The 14,179-nt window shown below is 37.1% G+C and overlaps 1 protein-coding gene across 1 annotated transcript in view; it reads right to left on the minus strand.

Annotated features, from left to right (window-relative positions):
- ATF6 (activating transcription factor 6) overlaps nucleotides 1–14,179 on the minus strand; it is a 233,987-nt gene that overhangs the window by 121,767 nt on the left and 98,041 nt on the right. Inside the window, exon 14 of the mRNA XM_024989876.2 lies at nucleotides 12,790–12,904. Coding sequence (XP_024845644.1) covers nucleotides 12,790–12,904 — 115 coding nt within the window. The remainder of the gene's footprint in view (nucleotides 1–12,789; nucleotides 12,905–14,179) is intronic.

Below are 14,179 nucleotides of genomic sequence, written 5' to 3' on the forward strand. Positions count from 1 at the left end.
TATTAAAGCCTTAGGATCTTTCAAGAAAAACCAGCTACATGTCAGTGTTCAGATTTGTTGATGGTGTCAAAGTTAAACAAATCATAGTCCAAAATGAAGAAATCACCACATATTGGGGAGGGAAGGACATAAGCATTTCAGACCTTACTCCTGAGTCAGATGGTAAACCAACAACTTTTCCTAACTATAACTGCTTCTTCCATAATTAAGCTTTATGACATCATCAAAAAGCTAGCACCAAATTCTGTTTAAGCATAAAATGATTTAATAGTCTACTTTGCTAGTTTTCCAACTTTTTGAGGAAAAACTTGAAGACCATCTGTGCATTAGTTAAATTAGAAATAGTTCTATCTCCTTTAAATTTTAAAAACATTTCACCATTATTAAAAACCAGCTCCCTGTTTAAGATTTAGAAGACTTTTGATGTCTCAAGGAATACTTTAAATATGATTTTATTTCGTAGAAATCTGGTTTTAATTCCACTTTTCCTTTTATTTTGTGTAGTCCTACTGCAAATCAAAAATTTTTCTTTAACTTCCTCCATGCTCTGAGTTAAACAGAAACACATTAATACAGATGAGGAACAAACACTGACATGTTTATTTTCTTTTAAAACATCTGTCAAAAATAAAATATGCACTCCATTCTTATATTTATATGTATATAAATTAACCATAACAGTCTCTCTGTGACTATTCTGGGAGATAGTGAAAGACAGAGGAGCCTGGAGTGCTGTAGTCCATGGGGCCACAAAGAGTCGGACATGACTTAGCAATTGAACAACAACAAATCTCTCTTTACTTTATATCTCTCCTATCCTTAAACATACACATGCGCACACGTGCACACACACACACACATACACCAACACACACCTTAGTTCTCTTCCCTTTACCTGTATCCAGGCTATTTCCCCTTCCCTTCAGTGCCAAATTTACCAAGCCCCCCACTTTATTTCCTTCACAGTCTCTCTCAGCCTCTAATCTTCAAGTCACCAATTACTTCCATGTTTATACAGGCCAAATGGGCTTTCCTCATCTCGTTCTCAGTGAGTTCTGTAACACCTGATACTGCTGACCATCTCTTTTTTTTAATTCTCCTTCCTTAATCTCCATATTTTAAAATAGATTTCCCCCCTTCATCTGTAGCACTGCTCCAATTCTTCTTCTATATCTCTAATCATTTCCTCTGTATTTCCCTGGTAGCTCTGTTTCTCTTACAATATTACTCTTCATAGCATGGGTCCTGCTTTTCCACAGGGCTTTATCTTTGGTCTTGTTCTTTAGAAAATGAACCAGAAGCATTCAAACAATGTTTTGAACAGATGGATCAGTGGAATTAAAATCTTGAATTAAAATCCAAGCTGAATATTCTGAAAGACAAGGGACTTGGACTTAAAAGTTCTAGAAAGGCAATATTGGGAAGTGGCTGCAAACACAGATTCTGGAACCAGACTCTGTAAGTTAAATGCTGGCTCAGTCACCTCCAAACTATGTCATGTTGGACAAATCAACCTCTCTGTGCCTCAGGCTCCTCATCTGCAAAGTGAAGATAATAACTGTACCTACCTCAGGATTAAAGACTGGCATATTATAAGCACTATAAAACTATTATTAGATAAATTATAAGGTCACTAGCAATTAAAAAATCAAACTCATTAACTTATGGGTCTATCCTGTAATTTGACATTTTGTTTTTGTTATGGTTGTTTTTCAAAACCTTTAAAATATTCAAACTCCAACAGACTGAGTCATTCTAGTAACTTTAAAGAGTTTTTAACACAATACTACAGGTCTTTGATTCATTTAGATATTTGGCAAAACTAATATAATTATGTAAAGTTTAAAAAAAAAAAAAGGACAGTGTTGACACATAGAAACACATATACACACAAATACCTACACACACACAAATAGAAGACTGGAGATTTCAGATTTCTAGAGTTAGAAGGAAAATGCAAACCTGCTCTAACTGAATCATTTCACAGATCAGGAAACTGAAATTAGGAGAGATGAGTGATTTGTCCAAAATCAAATAGTAAGTGGCAGAATTGGGGTTAGAATGCAAGTCACTAAAGGCTGCATCTGTGAGTTGTTTAAAAAACATTTTCCCTCACATCTTCATGATGTGAAGAAATATTTTTTCTTAAAATGCAGTTTTGCTTTCAGGAAATGTTTTCTTACTCCGTTATGAGAAATGTGAAGTTTGATGAGAAGGAAACTATCCAAACTTTATCAATTATCAAATCCCACCTGAAGAATAGGGGTAGCTTTAGAAGTCATTCTATTCTGTAGCTGAAAATCTATCCACATCAAAGTAGACTATATATTTAAAGATTTTTTCCACAGTTACTCAAATAATAAAAGTAATTTTAAACGTTCACTGAGAAAATTTCCTTATTTGTTTCTGGAAACTTCATCTCTAGTAATCTTTTGAACAACAGGACATAAAAAATAAGGCAAAAAGTCACAAATAAATAGCAGTTTGAGACCTAACATTTATTTAGGACTTACTTTACACTGTCTGCAGTGCACTGCAACAGACTTTGTAAAATGACCAGAGGAATAACTTTATTCCTGCCCAGAGAAAGCTTGCAATCTATAAAAGGAGCTTAAACAAATGCATGTGAAAAAACATCATAAAATAAAGATTACTAAATATAGCACATGAATCACAAAAGGTTGGAAAAGACTCAGATGGACTTGCCCACCATCCTGAAAATTTTGAAGACTTGAAATCATGAGTTATAAGTTCTTTGTGTCCATGGCTATTCTACTTACAAGTCTCGTTATAGAGACTACTGAACAGTCATTTTTCAAACATAAAACAAGTTATATTACAGTTTATAACTGAAAAGTCCAAATAACAGAAACTTTTTTTAATATTAGCTAGGAATCTGTTACAGAGCCAAGGAACAAATGACTAAATCCCCTAAAACCATACAACAGTAACTCATATTCAACAAGGAGCTTGAGATCAAAAGTTTCTCATCTCAAGAATCTGGCATGCCATATACAGAATGCATTATAAAATGCATTTACACAGACACAAAAACCATTCTTCTCTATGAGAAGTTCTAGCGTACCAATCATTAAAATATTGTCTATTTTGGCTAAAGTACTTCCATTTCAAGACACAGCAAAGATTTTTTTTTTCCCCTCAACTGTTTTAAAAAGAAACCAGAAACTCTCAAAGTCTACTTATTATATTCCCTTGGTTTCAAATCTGAAGCGATACTGTAATCTTTCAGACCATTAAGTTATTCTTTACTATTATGAAAGTGTAACCTAATAAAGCACTTAAGCTACAGTCAGGTTATTAACAAACAAAATATTTTAATTGTTATATAATAACTCCAGCAAAACTGGCCAGCAGATTTGGCAACAAAACATACTTGGCTTTGGAGAAACAGAGTAATTTTGATATTTAAATATTCTGCATATATATCTAAAATGCAGCACCAGAATGTAAAGAAATAAAAAAATCGTATTAAATTAGAACACCTCAATTATTGCTATTTCTACTGCATACCATTTTTGTGTCCTTAGACAAGCTACTTAACCTCTCTGTGCCTCAATATTTCCATGTGTAAAGTAAAACTAGGGATACTTTATTATATGTACGGAACTAAGATTATAAATGTGAAAGGAGTGTGTAAAGTATAATCAGTTCAGTTCAGTTCAGTCGCTCAGTTATGTCCGACTCTTTGCGACACCATGGACTGTGGCACGCCAGGTCTCCCTGTCCACTACCAACTCCCAGACTTTACTCAAACTCGGTCAACTGAGTTGGTGATGCCATCCATCCATCTCATCCTCTGTCGTCCCCTTCTCCTCCTGCCTTCAATCTTTCCCAGCATCAGGGTCTTTTCAAATGAGTTAGTTCTTCACATCAGGTGGCCAAAAAATTGGAGTCTCAGCTTCAGCATCAGTCCTTCCAATGAATATTCAGGACTGATCTCCTTTAGGATGGACTGGTTGGATCTCCTTGCAGTCCAAGGGACTCTCAAGAGTCTTCTCCAACATCACAGTTCAAAAGCATCAATTCTTCTGCACTCAGCTTTCTTTATAGTCCAACTCTCACTTCCATACATGACCACTGGAAAAACCATAGCCTTGACTAGACGGACATTTTTGGTAAAGTAATATCTCTGCTTTTTAATATGCTATCTAGGTTGGTCATAACTTTTCTTCCAAGGAGCAAGCGTCTTTGAATTTCATGGCTGCATTTGTGGTGATTTTGGAGCCCCCAAAAACAAAGTCTGTCACTGTTTCCCCATCTATTTGCCATGAAGTGATGGGACCAGATGCCATAATCTTTGTTTTCTGAATGTTGAGCTTTAAGCCAACTTTTTCACTCTCCTCTTTTCACTTTCAGCAAGACACTTTTTAGTTCCTCTTCACTTTCTGCCATAAGGGTGGTGTCATCTGCATATCTGAGGTTATTGATATTTCTCCCGGCAATCTTGATTCCAGCTGTGCTTCCTCCAGCCCAGCGTTTCTCATGATATACTCTGCATATAAGTTAAATAAGCAGGGTGACAATATACAGCTTTGACATACTCCTTTTCCTATTTGGAACCAGTCTGTTGTTCCATGTCCAGTTCTAACAGTTGCTTCCTGACCTGCATACAGATTCCTCAAGAAGCAGGTCAGGTGGTCCGGTATTTCCATCTCTTTCAGAATTTTCCACAGTTTGTTGTGGTCCACACAGTCAAAGCCTTTGGCATAGTCAAAAGCAGAAGTAGATGTTTTTCTGGAACTCTTGCTTTTTCGATGATCCAACGGATTTTGGCAATTTGATCCCTGGTTCCTCTGCCTTCTCTAAATCCAGCTAGAACATCTGGAAGTTCTCAGTTCATGTACCGTTGAAGCCTGGCTTGAAAAATTTTGAGCATTACTTTACTAGCGTGTGAGATGAATGCCAGTGTGTGGCAGTTTGAGCATTCTTTGGCATTGCCTTTCTTTGGGACTGGAATGAAAACTGACCTTTTCCAGTCCTGTGGCCACTGCTGAGTTTCCCAAATTTGCTGGCATATTGAGTGCAGCACTTTCACAGCATCATCTTTTAGGATTTGAAATAACTCAACTGGAATTCCATCACCTCCACTAGCTTTGTTCGTAGTGGTGCTTTCTAAGGCCCACTTGACTTCACATTCCAGGATGTCTGGCTCTAGGTCAGTGATCACACCATCGTGATTACCTGGGTCGTGAAGATCTTTTTTGTACAGTTCTTCTGTGTACTCTTGCCACCTCTTCTTAATATCTTCTGCTTCTGTTAGGTCCATACCATTTCTGTCCTTTTTTGTGCCCATCTTTGCATGAAATTTTCCCTTGGTATCTCTAATTTCCTTGAAGAGATCTCTAGCCTTTCCCATTCTATTGTTTTCCTCTATTTCTTTGCATTGATCACTGAAGAAGGCTTTCATTCCCTCCTTGCTATTCTTTGGAACTCTGCATTCAAATGGGTATGTCTTTCCTTTTCTCCTCTGCCTTTGACTTCTCTTCTATTCACAGCTATTTGTAAGGCCTCCTCAGACAATCATTTTCTTTTTGCATTTCTTTTCCTTGGGGATGGTCTTGAAGCCTGCCTCCTGTACAATGTCACGAAGCTCTCTGTCCATAGTTCTTCAAGCACTCTATCTATCAGATCTAATCCCTTGAATCTAATGGTCATTTCCACTGTATAATCATAAGGGATTTGATTTAGGTCAAACCTGAATGGTCTAGTGGTTTTCCATACTTTTTTCAATTCAAGTCTGAATTTGGCAATAAGGAGTTCATGGTCTATGCCACAGGTAGCTCCTGGTCTTGTTTTTGCTGACTGTATAGAACTTCTCCATCTTTGGCTACAATGAATATAATCAATCTGATTTCGGTATTGACCATCTGGTGATGTCCATGTGTAGTTTTCTCTTGTGTTGTTGGAAGAGAGTGTTTGCTATGACCAGTACATTCTCTTGGCAAAACTCTATTAGACTTTGCCCTGCTTCAGGACCCAGAGATCCCACAGAGACTGAGACTAAGAATTGTGTTTGAGTGTCTCCTGTGGAGGTACGGGTCAGCAGCAGGCTGATGCAGGGGCAGGAGCTCTGAGTGCAGCAGACCTGGGTGTGGCATAAGCCCTCTAGGAGGTGGTTGCCATTAACCCCATCACAGAGCTGCCAGAACTTGCACAGGACTGGGAAACAAACTCTTGGTGGGCACAAAAAGAACTTTATGTGCACCAGGACCCAGGAGAAAGGAGCAATGACCCCATAAGAGACTGATCCAGACTTGCCGGTAAGTGTCCAGGAGTCTCCAGCAGCGGCATGGGTCAGCGGTAGCCTGCTGCAGGGCTGGGGGCACTGAGTGTAGCAGTGCATACATGGGACCTTTGAAGGAGGTCACCATTATCTTCATTACCTCCACCATAGTTTGGCCCCAGGTAAATAACAGCTGAAACTCCAATACTTTGGCCACCTCATGCTGGCTGAGTTGACTCATTGGAAAAGACTTTGATGCTGGGAGGGATTTGGGGCAGGAGGAAAAGGGGACGACAGAGGATGAGATGGCTGGATGGTATCACCGACTCGATGGACATGAGTTTGGGTGAACTCCGGGAGCTGGTGATGGATAGGGAGGCCTGGTGTGCTGCAGTTTATGGGGCTGCAAAGAGTCGGACGCGACTGAGCGACTGAACTGAACTAACAGGGAGGGAACATAGCCCCACCCATCAACAGAAAATTGGATTATAAATTTACTGAGCATGGCCCTGAACATCAGAACAAGACCCAATTTCTAACTCAGTCTCTCCCATCAGGAAGCTTCCATAAGCTTCTTATCCTTCTCCATCAGAGGACAGACAGACTAAAAACCACAAGCACAGAAAACTAACCAATCTGATCACATGGACCACCGCCTTGTCTAACTCAACGAAACTATGAGCCATGCCATATAGGGCCACCCAAGACGGATGGATTATGATGGAAAGTTCTGACAAAATGTGGTCCCACTGGAGAAGGGAATGGCAAACCACTTCAGTATTCACACGTTGAGAACCCCATGGAGGGTATGAAAAGGCAGAAAGATAGGACACTGAAAGATGAAAGACCTCCCCAGTTTGGTAGGTGCCCAATATGCTACTGGAGATCAGTGGAGAAATAATTCCAGAAAGAATGAAGAGACAGAGACAAAGCAAAACAATTCCCAGTTGTGGATGTGACTGGTGATGGAAGCAAAGTCCACTGCTGTAAAGAGCAGTGTTGCAGGAACCTGGAATGTCAGGTCCATGAATCAAGGCAAATTGGAAGCGGTTAAACAGGAGATGGCAAGAGTGAACATCGACATTTTAGGAATCAGCAAACTAAATGGACTGGAATGGGTGAATGTAACTCAGACGACCATTATATCTACTACTGTGGGCAGGAATCCCTTAGAAGAAATGCAGTAGCCCTCATAGTCAACAAAAGAGTCCGAAATGCAGTACTTGGATGCAATCTCAAAAACGACAGAATGATCTCGGTTCGTTTCCAAGGCAAACCATTCAATATCACAGTAATCCAAGTCTATGCCCCAACCAGTAATGTTGAAGAAGCTGCAGTTGAACGGTTCTATGAAGACCTACAAGACCTTCTAAAACTAACACCCAAAAAAGATGTCCTTTTCATTATAGGGGACTGGAATGCAAAAGTAAATTATAATGGGCGTATACATTAAAGGTATCCATATTTGTATATGAATGAAAAAGAAAATGGATATATAATGCTCTTGATATAATCATTAACTAAACTCAGGTTAAGTGAATCCTCAGACAACTCTGTTCTATTTTTTATAATGTGCTTAAGACCTGAATAACAGTATATCTTAAAGTAAGCTAACAATTTATTTGGAAAAAAGCCTTCTAAAATAAGGATTTTTTTTATAAGTCTCTCTCTTCTAAGAAAAGACATTTTTTTTAAATTTTTTTTAATTGGAGGGTAATTACTTTACAATATTGTGGTGGTTTTTGCCATACATTGACATGAATCAACCATGGGTGTACATGTGTTCCCCATCCTGACCCTCCCTCCCACATCCCTCCCCACTCCATCCCTCAGGGTCATCCCAGCGCACCAGTTCTGAGCACCCTGTCTCATGCACCAAATCTGGACGGGCAATCTATTTCACATATGATAATATACATATTTCAATGCTATTCTCTCAAATCATCCCACCTCGCCTTCTCCCACAGAGTCTAAAAGACTGTTCTATACATCTGTGTCTCTTTTGCTGTCTTGCATATAGTGTCATCGTTACCATCTTTTTAAATTCCATATATATGCGTTAGTATACTGTATTGGTGTTTTTCTTTCTGACTTACTTTGCTCTGTATAATAGGCTCCAGTTTCATCCACCTCATTAGAACTGATTCAAATGCATTCTTTTTAATGGCTGAGTAATAGTCCATTGTGTATATGTACCACAGCTTTCTTATTCATTTGTCCGCTGATGGATCTAAGTTGCTTCCATGTCCTGACTATTGTAAACAGTGCTGCGATGAACACTGGGGTACACGTGTCTCTTTCAACTCTGGTTTCCTCAGTGTGTATGCCCAGCAGTGGGATTGCTGGGTCATATAGCAGTTCTATTTCCAGTTTTTTAAGGAATCTCCACACTGTTCTCCGTAGTGGCTGTACTAGTTTGCATTCCCACCAACAGTGTAAGAGGGTTCCCTTTTCCCGCACCCTTTCCAACATTTATTGTTTGTAGATTTTTGGATCGCAGCCATTCTAACCGCTGTGAGATGGTACCTCATTGTGGTTTTGATTTGCATTTCTCTGATAATGAGTGATGTTGAGCATCTCTTCATGTGTTTGTTAGCAATCTGTATGTCTTCTTTGGAAAAATGTCTGTTTAGTTCTTTGGCCCATTTTTGATTGGGTCATCTATTTTTCTGGAATTGAGCTGCAGGAGTTGCTTGTATATTTTTGAGATTAATTCTTTGAAAGACATATTTTTAAAATAGCAAGTATTTTTCAAAATTCATTTAGTCACTTCTTTTTTCAGCCAGAGAAGGAAACTGGCTAGAAGATTATGAAAGCAGAGATAAGTAAATGGCCAAACTTCAAGATCCATGTGTAGTTGTGAAGTCCCAAAACAAAAGGAGCTGTATCCTTTTGAAGGAGACTTTATACACTAATCTCCTTTGATTACTAAAGAAATTCCTCTTGCCTCCGAAGATTTTATATAAAGGTATATACTAAACAAAAATTTCCAAGAAACAAATAATATACGTTAAGAAAAGATGCCACTCTTCTAAGCATGTATTCGGTATTACTTTAGGCATTAACTTAGAAAATGTCATTGTCATTCTGTAAAACTCTCTTTTAAGGCCTTCCGTGGGAATAAACCTTTGGCAAACTTTTTGAATCATTAACATCACCAGTCAACCTTTCTGCACTATGAAAGTCTTTCTTATTCTTTGTCCAAAGTTACAAGTTTCTGGTTCATGCTGCTTGAATCTGCAGATACTAGACACCAACCCTTCTCCACACACAAAAAAAGCAACAAGGTCTAACAACAATCCACTCCAATAATTTCACCAAGGTGACTTTTTTCTTAGCTCTAAAGCTTAGATTCAGAGATAAGCACAAAGCTGATAAGATACATCTCTGGCTAGTACAACCATAAATAAAGCAAAGACAGGTCATCTCTAACTGAACTTTCTGCTGGAATTTGGCACTGCCCATGTTATTTCTTAGAGCAGCAAAATAGATTTAAATTTCTCTAAGCAAAACAGATGTAAATATACACCTTAAACGATGATGAAAAACCGTGAACTTTCCCTTAGTGAAGCATACATAAAATTGCTTTGTTCAATAAACACTGAGTGACTGGCGTTGTGCCGAGTGTCAGCTGTAGTCATAAAAAAGCACACGACACTTCCCGTCTTTCCGAGGCCTGTGATACATATGAGAAGACAAGCCTTGGAGACCAGAAACTAGGGACCAATAAAGAAAGAAGTCTTTTAAAAAAGCAGGTGTCACGTGATATAAGAAACAGTTTATGAAGCTCTAATGGTTGATCACAATCTTTTTCTCAAACTAGTAGTCCAAGCTATTCCTTCTGCATGAACTTGCTGGTACATTTAAAGAAATCCACCCTATTTCCTCGGTCACAAATGAATGGACCATGGGTCATGAGCCAGATTATTGCAGAAATTCCATATAATTATATGTATATATATATGTATATGTATATGTATATATATATATATATATATATATATATATATATATATATATATATATATAATCAAGCTCTTTATGTTTGGGGAGTCTGAATAAGACATGTGAGAAAAAGACTAAAGTGGAATTACTGGAGCTGCTGTTGAGTCAGGAATGACAACAAGCCACTACTCTAAGTCTCCATGAGGACTAGTGTACGTTCCAAGCTATGAAATATAAGAGTTGGTTTATTAAATAATGGTATACTAAACAGTCAATAGCTACATCTACTTTTTTATAAATTAAAATATTTGTTAAACACATGTCCAATTATAAAATAAAACAATATGGTTTGCTTATTGGCTCCGTTAATTTTCATTTATACTAAGCAAAACCTGGGGGCATCAAAATTCCTACACTTCTTAATTTCTAATGCAGTCACACAGTATCAATTACAGTAATTTCTGTCAATGAAATTAAGAGCCTGACTAAGACTTCTACGTCTTTCTTTTTTTCCCCTTATTTATTTTTATTGAGATTTCTACATCTTTCTGCACAAGAAATGATGCCAGCTAACTTTTTAATAAAACTGTTAGTATATTTTATATTGAAAAAAATGGAAAAGAAAACTAAGCATGTAAGCATGAGATCATTATGTCTCTCATTCTCATTTTAGCAAGAACAAAAAGAACAACCCAGGACTTAATCAAATTCCTGTCTAATGACATAGTCATCATGATAAAATTAACTTCCTTATCCCTACTGTTGAAAAAAAATAAAGCAAGAAAAAGTAAAAAAGGATGCTCTCTCTCTCTCTAAGGACTTCTAACGACTGTTATCTAGTTCAGTTCATGCTTATCCTCACTTTTCCTTGATATAAAACACTAAGATATGATAAATCAGTAATTAGGAAATGAAAAACTCAAACAGAATGTGAGAGTCCAACAGTTTGCTTAAACATGAGACAGTTCCTTCCAGAACATCAGAAGGTTGCAGGGAGGGTGACAAATAATTTTCTAGTAGCACTTTTCACAGCAAACTAATGAGAATTAGCTTTTACAAATGTAAGAAATGTAACATATTCATTAAAAAAAAAGAACAGCATTCGTCTTCCTTTGTAAAAACACAGTCCTTTTAAGGCTACAATAATTTTCTTCGTAACAAATACTTGTTCTCCTCCCTAGAAAAATGCTACTAGTCATGATGTCAATCTGTGGCTTGACAATTGCTACTTTTAATGTATACTGTACTGTTTTCATCAAATAATACAGAAATTATCCCAAACCTAAGGAAAAGTATTCAGCTATTTCAGTGCTTCTTTTGTGGTTATATTCATTATATATACACATCAACACATTCGTTTTAACACCCATCGAGTCTCTTCTTCATAGTGCTGGATCCCATTTACATTTCCCCCCAACATAACTGTGTCAACCCAAAGCAACACCAAGTTCTCATCAGCCAGTAGAGCTGGAGCCTTGCTGAAACCCTGTTTTCAGCTGCCCCCTTGCTGCTAAAAATGAACTTTGAGGCTGGTGCAGTATAGAAACACACCGATTACATCTGAGAGAATAGACTGAGCACAGGGAGTTTTTGAGAAAAGGCAGAAGTCATGAGATACCTTCACTAGAGTATCCCAAATCTCCTAACACATTTGATTAACGACTACACATACATGAAATGTTTGACTGCCCTAATCTTCGAGTCCAAAATTCTGAGCCACTAAATATTTATACTTCAGGAAAAGAATTAACTGAAAATTTCAGTGATAGTGAGTTGTGACAATAATCAGACAATGCATCATTTACTGTCAGCATATGCTTATTTCTATCATGCCTCTCCACATTCTTTAAAAAAAGAAAAAGAAAAACCTAGGATACAAACTACCAAGAAATTCTAACCTATTCATATGTTACTGGTTTAACATACAGCACTTTACGAGAGATATTCAAATGGTAATTCTATGAAAAATGTATTTTCATTTTAGAGGAAAAGTAGATGGCATGAAAATAAGCTATGCGTTTTACCCCATTTAGTCTAACATTTGTAACATTCAGAAGTGGTCATATAAACATTTTCTTTTGCATGAGTGACTAATTGTCTTATACATTCTTCACTAATAAGAGTAAATGCTTGATGAAGGAGAGAGAAAAGAATAGAAAGTCTCAGTCACATAGATTCAAACATTCCACATGTAATGTATTAATCAGCCCATAACTCATATTAAGCTAAAATTTAGGAACTCTACTTTCCATTAACCAAATGGGAAAACCAAACCACCATAAAACCTAAAAAGAAATTTTTATGTTTTTACTTCTCCTTTAGTTATAAACAAAAAATATGGCTATAGGGACAACAAAGAATAAAAATCAATAAGCAGCTTATATTTTCTAAATAGTGTCTGGTATCAACTCCATGTTCTTCATAACTTGAACAGCTCAAGGTCAAGCTTGTATTATAGCACTTAGAGTGTTCTACTCATACAATTTATTGTATATTGCTTCCCATCTCATATATTTTTATCTTCCATAGTATGCAGCCCAATGCCTTATGTACAGCAAATATTCAAAAATATTTCTTTTATTCTCTCCAAATGAACTTACCCTTCGAAACGACACAACATAAAACGTGTCTCCCCTTCTGCGGATAGCTTCAAAGAAGTCTTGGTAACTTCTGGGTGAAGCATAATACACCTGTAGCTCACTCCCTGAGTTCCTGCTGAAGTAAGAAAATGGCAAAGTGCTCTTAAACCGATGAATTTCTATCCACTCAAAAATGCTTCCTAATCTAAGGTGACATCTGAATCATAAGAATCTCTCTCAACCAAAATATTAGTAGCATTTTGGCAGCAATTTTTGCAATAACATTTTGAAAAGCTAAGATCCAGTTCACTAGAGCTAAACTCTCATTTCTGAATGCTCTAAATGTACCAGTCAAGTGCACTGCAAAGCACGTAAAAACAACAGAAGTACCAGAAAACAGACTTCTACATCAGTTTGCATGATTTTAAAATTTTGGTAAGAAAAATTAAGTCTGAGGAAAAGTTCTTTTTCACCGTTCTGTCAAATCTGTGAATGCATACTTGCTTATGAGGCTGTACAAAAGGGGAAAAAGAGCTTAGGATTTGGAAACAAATATACCTGTCTCTGAATTCCTGTTCCACCCCTCAATTGGGCAATTGTGGGGGAAATCCATCCCAGAGCAACTTCATTTTCCTCATCAGTAAAATGAGGGTAACTACATAAACCTTTCAGGACTGTCCCTGGGGTCAGAGATGTTCGTACCAACCATGTTACTCCTATGGGTCCTTTTGCAGAGGAGTCACTCAACAATGATTAGCCATAGATACTAAAAGTATCATGTCAGTGCCTTGATAAAATTATATCTAAAAATGTAATACCTCAAACCACATCATATCCCGAAAGATGTACTCAAATGGTGTTAATATAGTTCTTAATAATATTTTCAGGGTCTTTTATTGTTTAGCACAGTAAGCTAACACCCAAAAGTTAAAGAGAGTAAAAAAAATGTTTATCTTTCTTCAAAAACAAAAATCATATATATTTAATTCTTATAGGTTCTTCTATATCTTCAAACTTATTAACTTAAGAGGACGGAAAGATTGACCTAAAAGGAAATTATAAATGAGCCATAAAAACTTCCTTTGAAATAGTTTCATGTACTCAATAGGCCATTTCTAACTATAATATTTTACCTGTACAACTCTTATTATTTACGGTAGTTACGTTCTATAAAGTCAGTGCGAACTCTGAACGAGAAAACACTGAACTGTTCTCCTAAGGGAAATACAGGTGAGATTGCTGTGAGCCCTTAGTTACAGCATTTTTGTGAACTGATCATCATATAACCTTGCTTTATATGTTTCCATTTAAAGACACTTTCTTTAACAAATACTGTTCACTCATTAACAAAGCACTCACAGGCAACACCACTATAACCCGTGTACACACGAAGTTTACCTAATACACGTTT

The sequence above is a fragment of the Bos taurus genome, chromosome 3 (genome assembly GCF_002263795.3).
Source record: "Bos taurus isolate L1 Dominette 01449 registration number 42190680 breed Hereford chromosome 3, ARS-UCD2.0, whole genome shotgun sequence".
NCBI classification, from domain to species: Eukaryota; Metazoa; Chordata; class Mammalia; order Artiodactyla; family Bovidae; genus Bos; species Bos taurus.